This window comes from Rousettus aegyptiacus, unplaced genomic scaffold (assembly GCF_014176215.1).
Source record: "Rousettus aegyptiacus isolate mRouAeg1 unplaced genomic scaffold, mRouAeg1.p scaffold_m13_p_10, whole genome shotgun sequence".
Taxonomy (NCBI): domain Eukaryota; kingdom Metazoa; phylum Chordata; class Mammalia; order Chiroptera; family Pteropodidae; genus Rousettus; species Rousettus aegyptiacus.
Window position 1 is genome coordinate 67,493,795 of NW_023416285.1, and position 18,807 is coordinate 67,512,601.

The following is an 18,807-nucleotide window of genomic DNA, read 5'->3' on the forward strand; positions in this document are numbered from 1 at the left end:
GTCAACTCGCCCTGAAGATCTTGGGACTTATTTGCCTTTATAATTACATGACCCAATTCCTTATAAAAGTCTTTCTCACTATACATGTCCTACTGGTTATGTTTCTCTGGAGAATCCAGACTAATACAATGAACAACATCAAACATAAGGTTTTTCTTCTATAAGATAACATTTAAAGCATTCAGCCGTGGCTGTTATGGCTTCCCCAAATTTTCTTCCCAGATATCTTGGTAGCTTCCTCTGAAAAAATTTATCTTAATATGGGCATTAAGAACTGGATGCAATTCTCCACATGTGATTTTACAGGGAGAGATTTTGTAGAACTGTTCCTATCTATATATGAACACTATACTTTTGTTTTTATTTCCAGGTGTTAATGTAACTATTAGCATTTCAACTCTGCAAACCTCACATTTTCTTGGAATTTTCCTTAGTTAAGTTAAAGCATTTTATTTAGGTAGACACATTTTTCTTATTACTTGCCATTTTTGTGAACAAGAAAACAATTTATTTTAGAAATACTCTAACATGATTATGGCTTAACATTTCTGTGTACATGTTGTTACTATGACAATTTAAATACAATTATTATTCTGAGACTAAAAGATAGGTTGAGGACATGGGTCACGAAATTAAATACATTAAGATAATTACTAAGTTAAAAGTTTCCAAACCTTAAAAAAAAAAGCAGGAAACAAATATAAAAATAACCAAGTATCACTAAATGTTACCTTCGTTTCATAAATTGGTTGTGGTTCAGGCAAGAGGGATGCAGACAGTTAATGATTCAAGTAAACAAACAAAAAATTCACAGTGATTCATCACATTTACCATCCCGTTAAAATGCCTAAAGTAATTAAAACGTTAGGTTTTTCCCTGTCTCTTGGATGACACATTTACAATCTTAAATTTCTGAGATAATTTTAGAGCATATTGTACAAATGAAAGTATATTTTATTATAAGTAAAAAAAAAAAATCTCTGCCTTAAATCTTATCTGAGAAAATTAAAACCAGACCTCTATCTCCTAAAATTTAAAAGGCTTGAAAAGTTTGAAGCCAAGAAATTTATCATATATTCACTCCACAAATATTTATTATTAGGTACTAGACTAGGTTTTAATTATTCTGTTGTGAACAAAACAATGATCCTTTACTTCATAGGGTTTATAATCCACAGAAAGAAGAAATAGTAAATATGGAAGCATACAAATACTACTAAATGCTGTATGGGAAACTAACAGAATTTGGAAAGAGGATAGCTAGGGGTTTCTAATTTAGGCTGGAGGTGTTGTCACAGGTGAGAACTGAAGAATGAGAAGAAGAAAGCCAAAATCCATAATAAGCAAAAGCATTTTAGCTCAAAGAAACAAGATTGTAAAGATAATGAGATAGAAGAAATATTGATCTGCAAGAAACAGAATCCATGGCATTTGAGTTTAGTGTAGTAGGCAAAGGCAAGATAGCTTCAGGTGAGAATGACAATATTGAGGGAGGAAAGTCACACAGGAGCTTGAAAGTCAAATTAAGATGCGTGGAGAGTTCTTTTGGTGCAATGGGAAGTCTTTGAATAATTTTAAATGTAGAAATAATATGATCTGATTTATATCTTGCAAAGATTATTGTGGCTCCTGGGTAGAGAATGTGCGGAAGGCAAAAATTGCTACAATGATTTCATAAGAAGTAGTGGTGGTTTGGTGGCAGTAAAGTTGGAGAGAAGCAGAAGGGTTTGATAAATATCTTGAAAGAATAAATGGTACTTGACAATAAATTGGATGGGTAGAGTGTGAGGAACACATTAACAATCCTAGGATTCTGATTGGTTAGTGAAATTAAGGATACTGGAAAGGAAACTCATTTGGGAGGAAAAAATTGATAGTTAAGTTTTGAGCAAATAAAGTTTAAGATGCCTTTGAAGTATAAAAATAGATATACCAAGAAGAGTGCTGTGCACATAAACCTGGGGCTTAGAAGAGTTCTGAGCTAGAGACATAAATTTGGGGATCACTGGGCTAAAGCTTATTTGTAAAGAGAGCTCCTTTGTGACCTTTCTGAGAACAGTGTCTGTGAAGGTAGGAGATGGGTAGGGAAGTTCCAGATTACGGTTGGTTAAGAGGAAGTTGAGGACTAGATAATCGATTTAGACCATTATTTAAGTAGTTCAGAGAAACAAAAAATAGTAAGAGATCAGGAAAAGTTTAAGAGGAGATCTGGGAGTAAAGTAGAGATGTTTTATGATAAGAGTTTTTTATTTATTTTTAGGCTGTGAGTAAGAGGTAGCATAGAGAATGAGATTGAGGTCTAAAGGATCAGAGGTGGAGGTATATAGGAACTTGAGAAAATCAATTATCAGAGGAGGAAGAAAGATGGAATCCTGAACACATGGGCAAGGGTCAGGCTATAAAATAAGAGCATCTTTTCCTTTGAAATACAAGCGAGCTATCTTAGAATGGTGAAGATAAAAAAAGTTTAGAAGAAGATAAGTGAGTCCACTGAGAGATTTCAGGCCGGAAGTGGTTTCTACCTATTTTGGGTGTAGCAAGAGGGAACACTATCTGCTGATACCTAGAGGTGAGATTAGGGTTGAGATTTTCCTCAATTATTGCTGTAGAGAATGGAAAAAGGTATCCGAATCCTCCATAATTATTATCCCAAGCCCTTTCTATATGTCCATGAGGCTTGTGGCTATCAAACCTTCACATGATAGCTTTATTGATTTCAAATTCCAAACCCTCTTAACATTAAATTCCTTGATTGATTTTTCTATATGCCATTAACTCTTTTTATAGTATCCCAGGGCTATGAAGCTATTAATCTGCTCCAAGTTCAACTAATTTTCAATTTAACAAGGCTTTATGGCCTTTCCAATTTTAATTGATTAGATGACATTAAAGAAAAGCAAAACATCTTTAATTTGTATTACAGGACCTAACCAAGCAAAATATTTTCCCATTCTGTGACTATGATTGAAGAAATACAAACAAATACATTTTGTAAGGTAGGTAAAGTTTCTAGTCTATTGGTCATAAAAGTATGATTGCTTCAAACTTACACTGGCAGAATGTATGCTTCATTATTCTTATTTCCCAACTGACACTAGAGCCTCTCCTTTGTAATCACTTTAAAGCTCAGTTGTAGTCTTCATAAATTGTCAGTTAAGGGAGAGCTGTTTCAGTAAATAATGCGACACATGTTTCTTCATGAAGAGTTAAAAATAGATGATAACAGTTTCAGTATTTATTAATACTTTTCTTGCAACATATCAATTTTGTACTTAGGCAAGAACAAGTAAATCTCATTTGAACTTCACAGTATTGCCATATGTTACTCTATCACTTGGAATTACTATTCAATATTTAAGATCTTTTCACGTTGCTTTATCTATTGTTAGAAAGGGATACATTTTAAGCAAAATATTAAGGCTAAGAAATGTTTTTTTAGGTTAGCAATGTTGGAATTAAGGACTGCTTGGTTTCCTGCATCCACAGACTACCCTCTCTCTACAGTTGAATCATTTGACCTTTGGCCTAAAAGCAAAATTCTGCCCAGCTTCTGGAACCTATTTTAATCTTTATTAGGGATAATTTTTGGACATAGAGACTAGTCGTTGGTTGATTCAGCAGCCTCAGCCTAGCTGAGAGTAGTTCCAGTCGGTGCTATACTTCTAATCATTGATGTTCTGCTCCTTGTTCACCTGTTGATTACAGTAATCTTTGATAGTCAGATTATCTGGATTTGAATCCCCACTTCACCACTATCCATGCCCTGTGCCCCAGGGTAAGTTTTTTTTACTTCTCTGAGCTTAGATACTTCATCTCCTAAATATTGTTAGAAATACTTATTTTACAGAAGTGTTATATTAATGCCTACCTTTGGTCTGGCAACTAGAAAGCAGTTCTGTATTTTTTCCCCCTTTCTCCCAAGTTCCTGCCTTTATAGACTTGTCATTATACAGATTATTACAAATCTGAATTTCTGTTTAGCTTTACATAAATGTTCTGAGGGACACGAGTTCTATGACCTGCTGTTGGATCACTTTAATGATGGCCACCATCTGTTTGCATTCCTACACATTAGCTGACTTTAGGGTCCCCGTTACTATGCCTCATCCATCTGTCCAGACAGTTGATTACATCTTACTAAATCGTCACAATGATTATCATATGCCTGGGTCACCCCTATTGCCTGACACCGTTTTATGATAACTTTTGACTATCTGGCTGTTTGTGCTTCCCCCATTCCTGCCCCACAAAACTTATATTTTATTTCTGTCTCTTTTATAGTTTTGGTTTTGTCATTATATGATACGATACATGGACCTAAAAGTCATCTATTTTCTAAATATGAATAAAGTAAATTGCTTATTTAAAGAAAAATATAAACCTATAATAGAAAAACAGTATGTATCATAAAATAAAATATGCATTTTGGGAGAAAATAAATAGTGATAATTTTCCTTTTGCCAATTTACTGGTCAAAATTCATTACTTCTTTAAGTGAGTGATGCAAACCCTAAGATCTTTGAATTTTGAGAGGATGTCATATTCTAATGAAGTCCAGCAGAAGCAAAGGTTAAAAATCACAATCAATGGAAGAGATGTCAAGGGTAAAGGCAACCTGTGAGTTATCCTTTTCTTTCCATGTCAGTTCCAAAAGCTAATGGTTTAGTTGCTTAGCTAAACTTCTGCCTTATTTATAAAATATTGCTAGCCATTAATAAATGATTTGGTTCATATTTCATTTCTACCTTTTGGTTTTGGTTGTTGTTGACACAAACCAGATGTTACTATCAATATTTCACACATTAATACCTATCAACCAACTTATTTATATAAGGCATTTTAATATTAATTAAAGAATAGCTCATGAATTTTCTTGTTCATTCCAGGTTCTAGTGGTAGTAGATCAATGTCTATATCTGAATCTCTCTCTCTCTCTTTCTCTCTGTCTGTCATCTCTCTCTTTCTCATCTCTTTCTTTCTAATCTAATCTATGTCTATGTCTGTATCTATATCTATATCTATCTTTGTCATCTATCTATGGCTATATAAGCATATTTATATCTATCCCTATATTCACTAAAACTAGAAAATTAATGTAATTAGTTAATAATTAGACAACTGAGAATACATTTACTCTAATAATACTATGAGATCACCTGGAATTTTCCCATTTTACTTTACTATTTTGATACTTAAATTTGGAAAGTGTTTTGATCTAGATACATATTTTTCTATTTCTCTCTATCTATTAAGTGGTATGTTAATGCTCCGAATTAGCTACTGCACCTTTCTGTGCTCCTTAAAACCAGGAAATGGCTTAAGCCTGGTATTCACAGTAAATGGGCTCAAATGCCTGCTTGTTGATGGCTAATAAACAATGAAACAAAGATAGTCTATCAGATTAAAACTTAGAGATTAAAAGATTCAAATTGTTAAGAAAGTAATCAATACAAATCAGCCCAAGAAGACAAACCGGAATTAGTTACTAGACCTGAGATGCATCAAGTCTCTGGCCCGAAGCACAGGCCTCATGAATACTACTTATGCTTCTGTTCTTCCTATGAAGAAAGACAAATGAACACAAGACTCTGTCATACTGTTTTTCTAAAAGACAACAATCTACAATCCTTTGGGTGAACAGACTATGAAACCACAAACAATCTCATAATTTTTTACCTATTAAAGTATTTTTTTCTTCCTTATTAATACAGTTTTGGTACTGGGAGACCTTGGGAGAAACTCTACTCTGAGAAAGAGAAAGCATGAGTTTATAAATTGTTCAGCTCAACTAAGTGGACTTTCCCTAATGGTTCAAAAAGATAACTGCATTGAAATGACCCTTGAGCCACCGGTATAAGGGAAAATGTCACTAGACTGTGAACCCCTTGAAAAGTTGGCAGCATAGCTGTAGCTGAAAATATCCTAGTACCAATTACTCAGTGCAAGGATAAATTTAATTGGGTCAAGCAAACATCTCTCTTTTTCATTCCCCTGTCCAAGTAACTCACAACTTTCAATCTCCAGAGTGCAGTTTTGTTCATCCAGAGGATATCTTCGTAAATCCATCATACATGCAGCTGTGGTTGTAATTCTGTCAGGATGAGAGAAAAAAGATAGCTTCATAAACACGATGACCTTCATTTCCAGGCTTCCTAGCCCTGAACGATGTCTACGAGTTGGCATAAAAATTTTGTGATTAAAGATTTTGAATGCAGGCAGAGTGCATGAGTCTTTTTGCCACTCACTAGTAGTGTGAGCTTGGACTAGTTAATTTATCTCAATGAGCCACAGTCCCCTTATCAATCAAAACATCTACTGAATACGATGGCAGAGAGAATGTATGCTCCACAAATGACGGTCATTACTATAACTATTATAATCCCATGGCCCTTCTTATATTTACTAGCATTCTAGCAATGCCTCTGCCAGTATCTGCAGCAAGTCTCTCCTTACGAGAAGTAAGACATCTACATTATGCACCAAAGCCTACCTTCTATTCCTGCTACAAACTAATAATAAAACAATAAAAACAAAAACAAAACCCAAATCTATCCTCTATAACTTTTGGTACCTCACATTTCCCACTACTAGAGAGGTCTGTCAGATTCATCTTGGAGACACTTGTCTGTCTATATTAAGCAGGTAGTATACCATGATGCAAAAATGCTATCCTAGAAATGTAGGGAGGAGGCAAGAGAACTAAATGTTAAATCAAGCTATATTCAGAAACTACAACGTGCTGATCGGCTCTGCAGCCAGACCTTGAGGAAACCTACAGAACTAGCAAACCATTTACCCACACCCTTAAGAGAAAACAATCTTTAAGTCATGCCCATCACAAAATAAACAAAATCATTTATTTCCTATAGCTAAAACTATGGAAAATCTATGGATCAAAGGCTAGGAATTACCAGCAGCCTTTCTCACCATATACTCATTCTTTCATGTTATATACTCTCATGTAACATACTTTCATGTTACATATACTCATACCATCAAAAAAAAAATAGGTAAACAAAGTCTTCGAACTGTAATTTATAGAAACTAAGAATGATATATAAATTGAATTCCTGGAACACTTGGGGATTTTTTGTCTTTGATTTTTCTGTCTTGGTCTTTTCTCTGTCCTTCTCATTGTCTTTTTGCTTTGTCTTTGTAAGTTTGAAGCAATCATACTTTTGTGACCAATAGAATAGAAACTTTATCTTATCTTACAAAATGTACTTGTTTGTATTTCTTCAATTACAGTCACAGAGTGAGAAAATATTTTGCTTTTGAGGCTGCCAAGGTGAGTTTTTGTTTTGGTCATTTGTGTTAACCTAATAGGCACCTTCTTAAAAACATTATCAGGAAAAAACCCGAGCCCATTCTAATTTCTCTTTGGCTTTCCTTATAAAAGGTGAAAGTTCACTGTGTGAACATTGGGACATTCCCTTAGCAGCCTTTCTTAGACAGGACGTTGGTCAATTTAATCAAATTTATTTGAGCATTAGGCAAGAGTAAAAAAATTTAAAGTTCAATTAAAAAAAAATTCTTCAAAGTATTTTACAAAAAATTTGAAGGCTGGTTGTGTTCCAAAATTTAGCACATGAAAAGATTTTGCTAGATTCCTTCTTCCTTTCTGCTCCCCTAATCATATGAATTAATTTTTTTCATTTAACAATATATCATAACTATCTTTTGTTGTCTAAAAATACAATTTATTTTATGGCTTACATGGTGTTTCAAACACCCTCAATGAGACAACCCAATAAATATTTTTAAATGTTTTAAAAATTATCTATTTATTTTTCTATACTATTGATTTAACAGCTGCTTATGAATAAAAATTATAAAGATATGAACATTCTCTAGAAATTACTAAAGTGTGGCCAACTTTATGATCCTATGACTTAGCCAATGCTTCTCAACCAGGGACAATTTTTCCTCACAGGGGACATTTGGCAATATCTGGAGACATTTTTGATTGTCAGGCTGGTGATGGAAACGAGATACTTGCATCTAGCGGGTGGAGGACCAGTGATACTGCTAATGTCCTACGATGCCCACGACAAGTGCTAACAATAAAGAATTATCTATTCCAAAATGTTAGTAGTGCTGAGGTTGAGAAATTGATTTTTAAACAATTTTCCTCTGAGGAAAATTTTACTAAATGAAATATTAGAGAGAACTTCAACATATAAAATACAAATGAAATAACTAAAAGCTATATTTTGTTAATATATAAGTACCATATAAATTCAAATGTTGACATCTATTTTAATGAGCACACAAATTTGAAAGCAGGGATTATGATAATTATGGTCTTAAATCTCCCTTAACACTAAGTATTTTTGTGTTGTGTTTTGTTTGTATAGTATTGAGAAAAATCCTAAAATAGTGGAACACTTGCTTCAAAAATCTTACATGACCAGCCATGGGCTACCCTGAGTTATTGGGGAAAAAAAACCCTGTTTGCCAAGTAACCACTTCTATAACTAATGACACCTTTACAAACGGATCAGATACACTTGTAGGTGGTTGGTCTCTAGTAGGTGCTTAATGATAGACTAAAAGGAGGCCTTATTTTCTTCAAAGTAAAAGTGTGCCATGCTCTGCATAAATTAAATTAACCTGGCTACCTAGGTTAATATTGCGGTGGTCTTGAATACATTAAAATGTAACAGTATGCAATGTAGTGTGCTTATTTCTTATTATAGTTTAAAATAATTATAATATTTAAACATAAAATTAGAATTGAATATTATTTGTGAGACTATTAAAGAGCTTTAGGGATGTTTGAGAATATCATTCGAGTCCTATTAGTCCGCATATCTCACTTAATTGACCTCATTTTCAGACACTTGTCATCCGGCTAGTTAACCACATCATATCAAAATCAGGACAAGCATCAAAATCGTAAACTACACCACTGATTCACATGTTGTGAGGTTCGGGAGTTTTTACAAAGCAATTTGAAAAGCTAACAAAGCATTGTCTGTAAAATAAATATTGAGTGTCTCATGTGTATAGGTCCTACAGTTGTAAGTAGTAAAAAACCTAATTTTTGGAAAGCGTAACTGAATTTACTATTGCTACCCATTATGATCAATCCATTCGTTAACTAACAGATATAAGAAATCTAATTGATGTTACCTTGGGAAATCATATATCAAACTGGAGGCTTGCCCACGCCTTGGTATCTTTTCAGCTATGATCTCCTGGACCAGTTAACTTCTACTTCGAAAGAAAGAAAGGGAGGGGGAATCAAGGCAACTCCAGGAACTGGAGCTGTAGAAAGTGCCTGAATTTCTCTGGAAAGCACTGACATTAGTGAAACAACTTCCTTCTATTTGCTCCAAGTTTCAAATTCTCAAGAGAATCTCATTGGCCCAATTTGAATTAGGTGCCAACTCTCCCAAAATATTTTAGTATGAGCAGGAAGGTACTCATAAATTCACACTGTGGCCTGTAGAAATTTATGCAACAAAGTATCGGTCTTTGCTAATTTAAGAGTTTGGCATTTCTAGATTTTGTAATGCTTATGGCTAAATGAGTCAGATGCCTTGAACTCTATGAGGAAAAAAAATGCTCAGAAGGAATTCCCAAGATCATCAATTAAAAAAAAAAAAAAAAAAAAGAGGTGTCCTTGGTCATAGTTCTATTCATCTCTTCTGTCTTCCGGGTAAGAAACAACAGTGAACACCTCTGAGAATGACTGCTCCCACCCTGTTTTTCCATTTGTTTACTTCATTGAAAGTAATTGCACAGCAGTGGTTAGTCATCTTTGCAATTAATTAACACATTCACATGAAAATGTACTCACATTGTGGCTGAAACAGCCTAATATTCTAAATCTTCTCTGTAATCAAAGGTGCCAAAGATCACAAAACTGAATGGGTTGAGAACTTCGAGAGTAGAGTGTTCTTTGAATTTCGTTTTTTTAACTTTCATACTCAAGTCATTCATTCTGAGTGTATGAAAATATTATTATAGACTGACAGCAAATGAAAGTACAATAGTATCAGCTAAAGGCAAAAGCATTAACTGACCTTTTTTTTTTCTGAACATAGACTTCTCAGAGGTACAAATAGATTCACAATAGTATAACCTTCATCCGTCTTCTTTTAAACCCATTTAGAATAGCTTACATTATAATCTGATTTACTGACATTTTGAAGGTTAGGTCAGAACACTATAATAGACAGTTAAAACTATAGTCCCATGATACTTGGGAATGGACAGAAATCATATTGCTGTAGTAGTCATTTATATGCTGCATGATCATTGACCTTGAGTCACTGTAATTACAAATCATGTATAGTTGATGTCTAAGGGTAGCGTAATCCTCATTGCTGACAAAACACAATCCAGAAGATCCTGCCTGGCCCATAAGTAACTTAAAATCTAGCTACACACACACACACACACACACACACACACACACACACGTACACGTATGTACATATAGAGAGCATTTATGCAAATAAAAATGTCAATTTAAATAAATGGACAAAATTATATAAATGAGGTTGGGATTTTCTTATAATTTTTAATTTTATGGGGATGAACTCTCAAGTTTTAAACCTCACCTCTGTAGAACATAACTGTACAACTTAATAGAATCTGTATTAAAAGAACATGAGAAAGGAAAGGGGGGAAAAGCCTGAAAATGCTGAATTCTAACCACACTTGTATGACTGGTGTGGTTGATAGTGAGTACCAATTATAAGATCGTAATTAGTATCACTTAGTAAAGTTTGTACAATGGCTTTTTTGGCCTCTAGGCTGCACCCTTAATCCATGTGAAGTATATCACCCAAAGAAACTGATGAGAAAAATGGGTTGGTTAGCCTAAGTTATAATCAATCAATGAGTATATGGATTCCCCTCCCCATCTAACATTTACTGGGTGGTGAAAAAAATATGTGTTATTTTAGGTAGGCTACTGTGTTTAGAAAAATACCTTGGTATTTGAAGGTGAAATCCTGAGAGTATGAAACAAGCAAACAAGAGGAGATAAACTCTGAAATTTAAGAGGAACTTAGGTATGGGAAGCAAAATGATAAGGTAGCAAAAAAATTTTTAAAAGTCATATTGAATATTTAATTTGAAGCTTTTTGCATTGTTATGACAATAAATTTTTGTTTAAGCAAAGTTTCTCACCCTCTCCCCCCACAGAGTAAATCTTTGTGTAAATGTTCTATTTTTATTCTTGGAAAGGGGTGAAATTCCATATCTTGGCAGCATTCATGGCACAGTATTCTATAAATTGAACCAATTCAGCACAAACTCTGTTCTGAAACCAATTCAGAACTTCAAAGCCAAAGATGGCCAAATCATATAAACCCTTTAGGAAATATCATTTCAATATCCACTTCTGTCCTCACATCTCACTGTGACTCTCCTGCTTTCCTCATATATAAATACATGTGATTACATTGAGACCATCCAGATAATCTCATCTCAAAATCCTTAAATTAATCACATCTCCAAAGTCCCTTTTAATATGTAAAGTAACATATTCATAGGTCCTGAGATTTAGGGGGTGACTATCCTTGGATGACCTTTATTTTGGTTATCACACATGCGTTATTTATTATTTAAAATAGCCTTTTTATGCCATTTAAATGCCAGTTTCAAAGATAAAGAAACTGACACTTCATGGGATTAAAAAATGTTTCCAAGTTTACATATTTAAAAAAGGATAGCACTGGGATTCAAATTCATATTATGCTAGGTTCAAGAGGTAAGGTTTATTTTCTCCCCAGTTATTATTTTTAGGCAAGTCTAAGCAGAGAACAATTGGTTTAGTAAAATTTCTCCCACAAGCAGTAAAAAAAAAAAAAAAAAAAAAAAGTTGACCTTACCATATATTTTTAGCATTCTTTTAGTTGTCAGTAATTCAGGATATCTTTTCCCCAGTCAATAATGAGTATAAAAATAATAGAGGACTTTTGCCAGGAATCAGACAATACTGTGAGCATTGAGGCTACAGTAGTTAAAAATATCCAACTGCACCTTCATGCCGTCAAAAAATTTTTGATTTTATTTTAGTATTATCAGTTCTCAGAAAATACAAGATAGAGACACTATCTCTTGGTTTCATAAAATATGCCAGTAGGGTATGCTTATCTCTCATTTGGAACTTTCATTTATTTATTTATTTATTTATTTATTTATTTATTTATTTAGCTATTTATCTATCTATTTATTTATTTACTTACTTACTTACTTTGCCATTTTTGTAGAAACCCAAATATTTTACATCAGAGAAATATTTACATTATCAAGAAAGCATGAAAGCACTCAGGAGAGAGAGAGTTCAATCTTACACTCAGTCTGTTGGTGGCAATTGGACCAAATACGTGTTAAACTTGATTTGGAATATTCCATGAACAGAGATATTATGTAGGTGTGTTAAGGGGCAGAAATTTTCAAATGGCCAACTTCTGCTTGCTTGTTTAATGTTTAACCAGGGTATAGTTCTAGGAGATGTTCTGTGTAAAGATATGCTAATGTTAAGGGCGTAGTTATCCTGTGCAAAGATATGCTAATGGCTAACTCCTGCCTCTGTAAACCTGCTTGCTTGTTTAATGTAATTGTAGGCTTTATAAGCGACCTCCTCTGAAAGCTCTGGGCTGACTCTCTAGTGGGGAAAGTCAGTCCCCAGCCGGCTAATGGAGGCTGATTCTTTTGTAGGGAGAGTCAGTCAACGGCTGGCTAATAAAGGCTCATAATTAATCTAAATTGGCTCCATGGGTCTTAAACTTGATCGCACCACAACAGGTGTGATGCAGCATAGAATAAGTATAGAGAAGAGGATTGTTATATTCACAGGCAAGTTTGATGCTTGCTACATAGGAGTCGCTCAATTAACTTTTAGTTATTATTTTTAAACTACATGCTTCTAAAAAATACATACATTAAATTTATTAATAAAAATACATTTAAAAATTAATACATGATCATAGTAAAACATCTGGAAAAATTTCCTTTCTTCTAAGTATATTGTTTAATAAAGTTGAAATTATACTGTATTTAATAATTTCTTTTGCTGCTTCTTGCTTAACTTTTTGGTAAGAATTTTCTTAAGTCATTGATATTCTCATGAACAAAATTTTAATGAATTCTCAATTCTGTTATGCAGATGCCCTATAATTTTCTTAACCATACTTCCATGGGAAGACATCATTAAGTGTTCTTTGGTGATGTTTTAAAAATCCATACTACACTCATTACTGCTCTTATAGTTTTAGTTTCTGATTTTTTCATTTCAGGTTCTGCTTTCTTCCCCCTCTGTTTTGTGCTCTTAGTGCTGAGTGTTAATGACACTCTTCTCAGTGCAATCCCAAGCACTCATTTTCAGGTAATTAGCTACATGCCAAATGTTGTGTAAATGGCCTCATTTTTATTCATTTCTGTTGGGCTCATCAGGTGACTCATGAACCACTTTGTGAATATGAAAAGCAGTTAATAAATCAGAGTGGCTGGGGGTTGGAGAGCAAAAAAAAAAAAAAGTAATAATAAGGCAGTAGTAATTAATAGACCTTTGTCAAGGATCAAATGCCGATCTCAGTTATGTTTTACCATAAATGTCTGGCTGAGTTCGAGACAGATTATTTTTTCCCAAATTATGTCACTATATTTATATACCTCTGGAGTATAAGAGCAAGTTTTAAATTTCTACCCTATTTAATGTTTTCTAGTAACAATTAGCTGAGATATGTGTTAGGAGGAATAAAAAAATAAGGCTACCTTCTCCATCTTTATTCTCAACATCTTGATCATGAAGAATTTCTGTAGCAGACAAATTGTGAGGAATTAAAATAATAACAAGCCTTTAAACAATGGAGAAGGACTTAGAAATTAAAAAGTCGGTCAAAGAAAATGTTTAGCTTGAGTCGAAGGCCATAACTTAATAATCAGTAAGTTCAGGATAGTTAAGCAGGATTCAGACAGAATTAGGATGTAAAGTGAAGATATGGGTTTTCTTTCACAGTTATTAATTTTTTTGGCTTACTTGCAAAAATGCTCTACTGTTTTGCTACATAATGGTTTCTCCCAGAAAAAAGAACCAACACAGTAACTAAAAGATAATCAGAGTAATCTTGAAATAGTATTACTGAAGGAGAGAAGGTTCAAGAGTGATAGAACATTAAAATACTGCATTGTCTTAGGACATGGCTTTCTGTTGAGAAATAACACAAAATAAAACAAAATCCAAAACAAATACAAGTAAGGCAGGAGAGAAATTGGGCAAAATTTCCAGCTCCCATGGGAATGAGAGGAAGGCTCGAGAACATAATTCTTTTTTTTTAAAAAAAAATAATACACTTAAATTCTCTTAAATTAGTGGGAAATATTTCTAGCACAACAATTATTAGCTTTGTGGTATATTTACTTTTAATGTCTCCTTCCAATCTCTTTTGGCTTTTTACATGTTTGTAACTGTGTTCCAGATTTCCTTTTCTTCCCATTAAATTTTAACATCATAACATTTTTCTCTGTGGCATCAAGATTTTAATTTTTTTTGGTAGAAAACATTATACTTTATGTTAGACATTTAAGTGGTTTTCTATTTTATCAGTTTAAAATAGGTTAAAATAAACATTTTCATGAGCATCTGACTTTTTACCATTATTTAGATTATTTCTTTACGATAGATACTCAATAAGTAGAATTACTATACCCAAAGATACATATATTTTGATTCTTACAATATATATGGACAAATTAATTTCTTAAAGGATAGTCTGAAATTATAACGCAAAGGAATACTAACTTCCCTCTGCTACTGCTTAACTGAATGCTGCACTGTTGTTGTTTTTTCCTTGGTTGATGAAAATTGGTACTTTCAATTTATTTTTTTGATTACTAGCACAGTAAAGTATTTTTAGTAAATTTGTTTACAGTTCCTATTTGGAATCATTCTTTCACTAGAAACTAAAATCATTAGTCATATATCAATGTATGATTAAAAAACCAAATTTTACCAAATATCAGGTAAGAGTGAAAAGAGTCCCATTACAGATTAACTTTGCTGCTGTCTTGTTTAATTAATTAGGTGAATAAATAGATGTTCAATTTAACATGTCTGTTGACATGTATTTTCATAGTTTCACTGTTATTTTTTTTTGTGGTATAAATTATAGAAATAAAAATCTAAAATAAAGCTTATGTTGCTTTTTTGGATTCATAATGAACACCATCAAATTTAAGCTAAGTGAGAAATGATCATGTATTCTAGAAGACAAACATAGGAAGGGGATTTTATATGTTTCTAAGTTAATGATGAAGCATTCTAGATATGGCAATTATAATAAAATATAATTTATGTCCCAGTGCTTCTAGAAAGTATAAATAAAGCTACAAAATATAATTAACTTTTTTATACTAGATTTTATAAGAACAAAGTTAAATAGATAAAATTTGGAGGCCTCAGTGTGACCCAGCCATTCTACATCTAGCTGCCTACTTACATACAAGGAGGCATGATAGATATGTTCATGAAGCATTCTTGTAACAGCAAAAATGGGTAAAGGCCAACCCTCCAGCAAAGTGAAATGGATATACAATTCTGATGCATATGCAATGGGCTACTTAACAGAAGTTAAAATGAATAAAATAGATCTATACGTATCAACATGGATATTCTTCACATAGTGTTGTGTGAAAAAAAAATGAAATCAGAAAGAATACCTGCCAAAAATATTATATTTACTTAAAATTTACAATCCTAAATTATATTTTTTAGGCAGTCATGCCTGTGCATGTGCGTGTATGTGCATATGTGTAGTAAAATGCAAAAATATACATTGAAATGATACACATGGCAATTTTGGCATAGTATGTAGGGTTTGGGGGGAGAGAGGTAGGAAAAAAAAGAGACAGGATGCAATGAAGATGGAGTTGGAGTCTCTGAAATTCCTCTCTCCCTTCTTCACCTCTTTCATGCTTTGTTTCCTCCCTCCTCTCTCCATTCCTTCCTCCCTCTTTCCTTTCCTTCCTTTTTCTTCTCCCTACCCCCTTCCTCCCTTCCTTTTCTTATGTCTAGCATTTTGTCATTTTCTTTGAAGAAAGATGAAGCAAAAAGGGCAGCATACTAACATTTTTTTTCATTAAAAATAATTAATTAATTTTAATTAGTTTCAAATATACAGTACAATGGTTAGACATCTATATAGTTCATAAAATGATCCCTCCAATTGCTCCCTCCCTCCCCTGGCCCTCTGCCTAGCTAACATATTAATGCTAACTGCATTCCCTGTGCCATGCTCCCCATCCCTGGGACCATCCATCAACTACTAATTTGTGCTTCTTTCACCTTTCACTCCAATCTCCCAGCCCTCCAACTCTCCCACTCCTATGTCCATCACCAAATTGTCTACTACATTTGTGAGTCTTTTTTTTTTTTTTTATTAGTTTGTTCTTTTTGTTCCTTAGCTTCCACATATGAGTGAAATCATATGGTATTTGTCTTTCTCTGACTTAAATACCTTCTAGGTCTAGCAAAGCAATATCTTTTTCCGTCCCTTTCCTTTTCATGTGTAGGGATCTTGTTTTCTTATGCTTTCAGCTACTCTATCTTTTGGTTGGAGCACTTAATTCTTTTTCATTTGAGGTAATTATTGATAGGAATGTAGTTGTTACCATCCTTTACTCCTGTTTTTGATACATGTGTTTTCTTCTTAAATAAGTCTTTCCAACATTTCCTGTAATATTGGTTTGGTGTTGATAAATTCCTTTAGCTTATTTTTGTCTGAGAAGCTCTTTATGTGTCCTTCAACTCTAAATAATAGTTTTGCTGGATAAAGTATTCTTGGTTGTAGATCCCGGGTCTTCATCATGTCGAATATTTTTTTTTTGCTGAGCCCTTCTGTCCTGCATAGTTTCTTTTGAGAAATCAGCTGCCACTCTTATGGGTGCTCCCTTATAGGTAACTACCTTCTTTTTTCTTGCTGCTTTTTAAGGTTCTCTCTTTGTATTTAACTTTTGGCATTTTAATTATGATGTGTCAGTCTATGGCCATGCCACCCTGAACAAGCCCGATCCCGTCTGATCTCCAAAGCTAAGCAGGGTCTGGCCTGGTTAGTATTTGGATGGGAGACCACCTAGGAACACCAGGTGCTGTAGACATAAAAAATAAAAATCAAGGGATTGTAAGCTGACAAGGTCCTTGTAATCTGTGAGGTCAACCAAGTGTTGCCTAGCCTAAAAATAAATTTAAAAAAATGAAAAATAAAACCCTCAAAAAAAAAATAATTCTGACACGTCTCGGTGTGGACCTATATAGATTCCTGGTTTTTGAGATTCCCTGAGCTTCCTGGGGTTGTATGAGTATTTCCTTCACTAGGCTAGAGAACTTTTCCATCATTATTTCTTCAAATAGCTCTTCAACATCTTGTTTTCCTTCTGGTACACTGATGAGATGGATATTTTTACCTTCAATAGTGTCTCATAGCTCCTTAAATTATTATTATTGTCTTTGCTTCTTTTTTCTTGCCATTCTGAATGAGTGTCCTTGGCTTCCCCATCTTCTATATCTGTGGTTTGATCCTCTTCTTTATTCACTTTCTTTATTTCTTTGTTTATTCCATTTAATTCCTTTGTAAATTCCATTTCAGACTGGATCCCTTTTATAATTTCCATTTTTCATTTTTATGTTTTTTATCTCTTTGTTGAAGTTCTCACTGAATTTATCTACACTTTCCGTAAGTTCAGTAAGTGTCTTTGTAACCAGTGTTTCGAACTCTGCATCTTTTAGATTGCTTGACTCCATTATTTCTGAATCTCTGTTCTGTTCTCTCATATGGATTCTGCCTTTCTGTGTCTGTTTCTATGTACTAAGCAAAGCTCCTAAGTCTCCCAGTCTTATTAGTGTGCATTTGTGTAGTACGTGTCCCATGGCACAGTCCTGAGAGGGGTTCAGCTGCAGGGCCAAATTTAGCCCAAACCTCTGCCCCTCCAGGGCCATTTGTTAAGATTCAGCAAACAATCTACAGATGCTGTGCTTATAGTTGTCTCAAGAGGCCTCACCAGAAACCGAGGCCAGCTGCCTCCAGGGTGAGTCTAGGTGCTACTGAGCAAGGAGCACCTGTCTTGCTGAGGATTCCCTGGATTTGGCTTGGATGGGGCCGCGAGTTGGGGTAGGTGGGGTTTCAGGGAATCCTCTGGGCAGAATGACCTCTGTTATCCAGTTCGATAACATCAGGGCTATGTCGGAGCTGCATCCTCTAGCACTCTGTATAGAATGAGTCTTGCCTCAGCCCTCACTCCGACAACTCAGAGTCTCCCTGTAAATCCTGGGTGTCCCCTGCATGCAGATGAACCAGCAATGTTGCTCAGAGTGAGCCAATTTATCACTGGGAAAGTCTGCTCATGGCACAGCGCCTTTAAGAGGCATCTGCAGTTGCCATTTCCACAGCCTCAGTCCCACTCTGCTGTTCGGGACCAGGCAGTCTTCATGTCCTCTCCCTCTCCTACCTTCTGCTGTTGCAGGGTGGCTTTTTAGAGGATTTCTCCATAAGTTGTATGGCTTGTTCATCTAGATCCCAGGCAATTTTTCCTTGCTGTTTGCTCCTTGTTTCCATCACAACTTTGATTTGGTTGCCAGAGGGATGAACAGAGCCTCTATCATCTATATCATTTTATCTCCTTAAAATATTTTTAATCACTCCATTATGCTCCAATTTGATATCCTTGGATATCCTTTGATATCCTTGGAATTATTCTTAGATAATTCCCCAAACTGGGAGTCCCCAACCCCAGGCTGCAGACCAATACTAGTCTGTGGCCTATTAGGAACCAGACTGCACAACAGGAGGT

The 18,807-nt window shown here is 34.4% G+C and overlaps 1 protein-coding gene and 1 pseudogene across 1 annotated transcript in view; one reads left to right on the plus strand and one right to left on the minus strand.

The window, feature by feature from the left end:
- The window catches only part of GABRB1 (gamma-aminobutyric acid type A receptor subunit beta1), a 368,322-nt gene that overhangs the window by 88,717 nt on the left and 260,798 nt on the right, over positions 1-18,807 (minus strand). Inside the window, exon 5 of the mRNA XM_016161179.2 lies at positions 6,009-6,091. Coding sequence (XP_016016665.1) covers positions 6,009-6,091 — 83 coding nt within the window. The remainder of the gene's footprint in view (positions 1-6,008; positions 6,092-18,807) is intronic.
- Positions 17,000-17,118, plus strand: LOC118608869 (annotated as a pseudogene).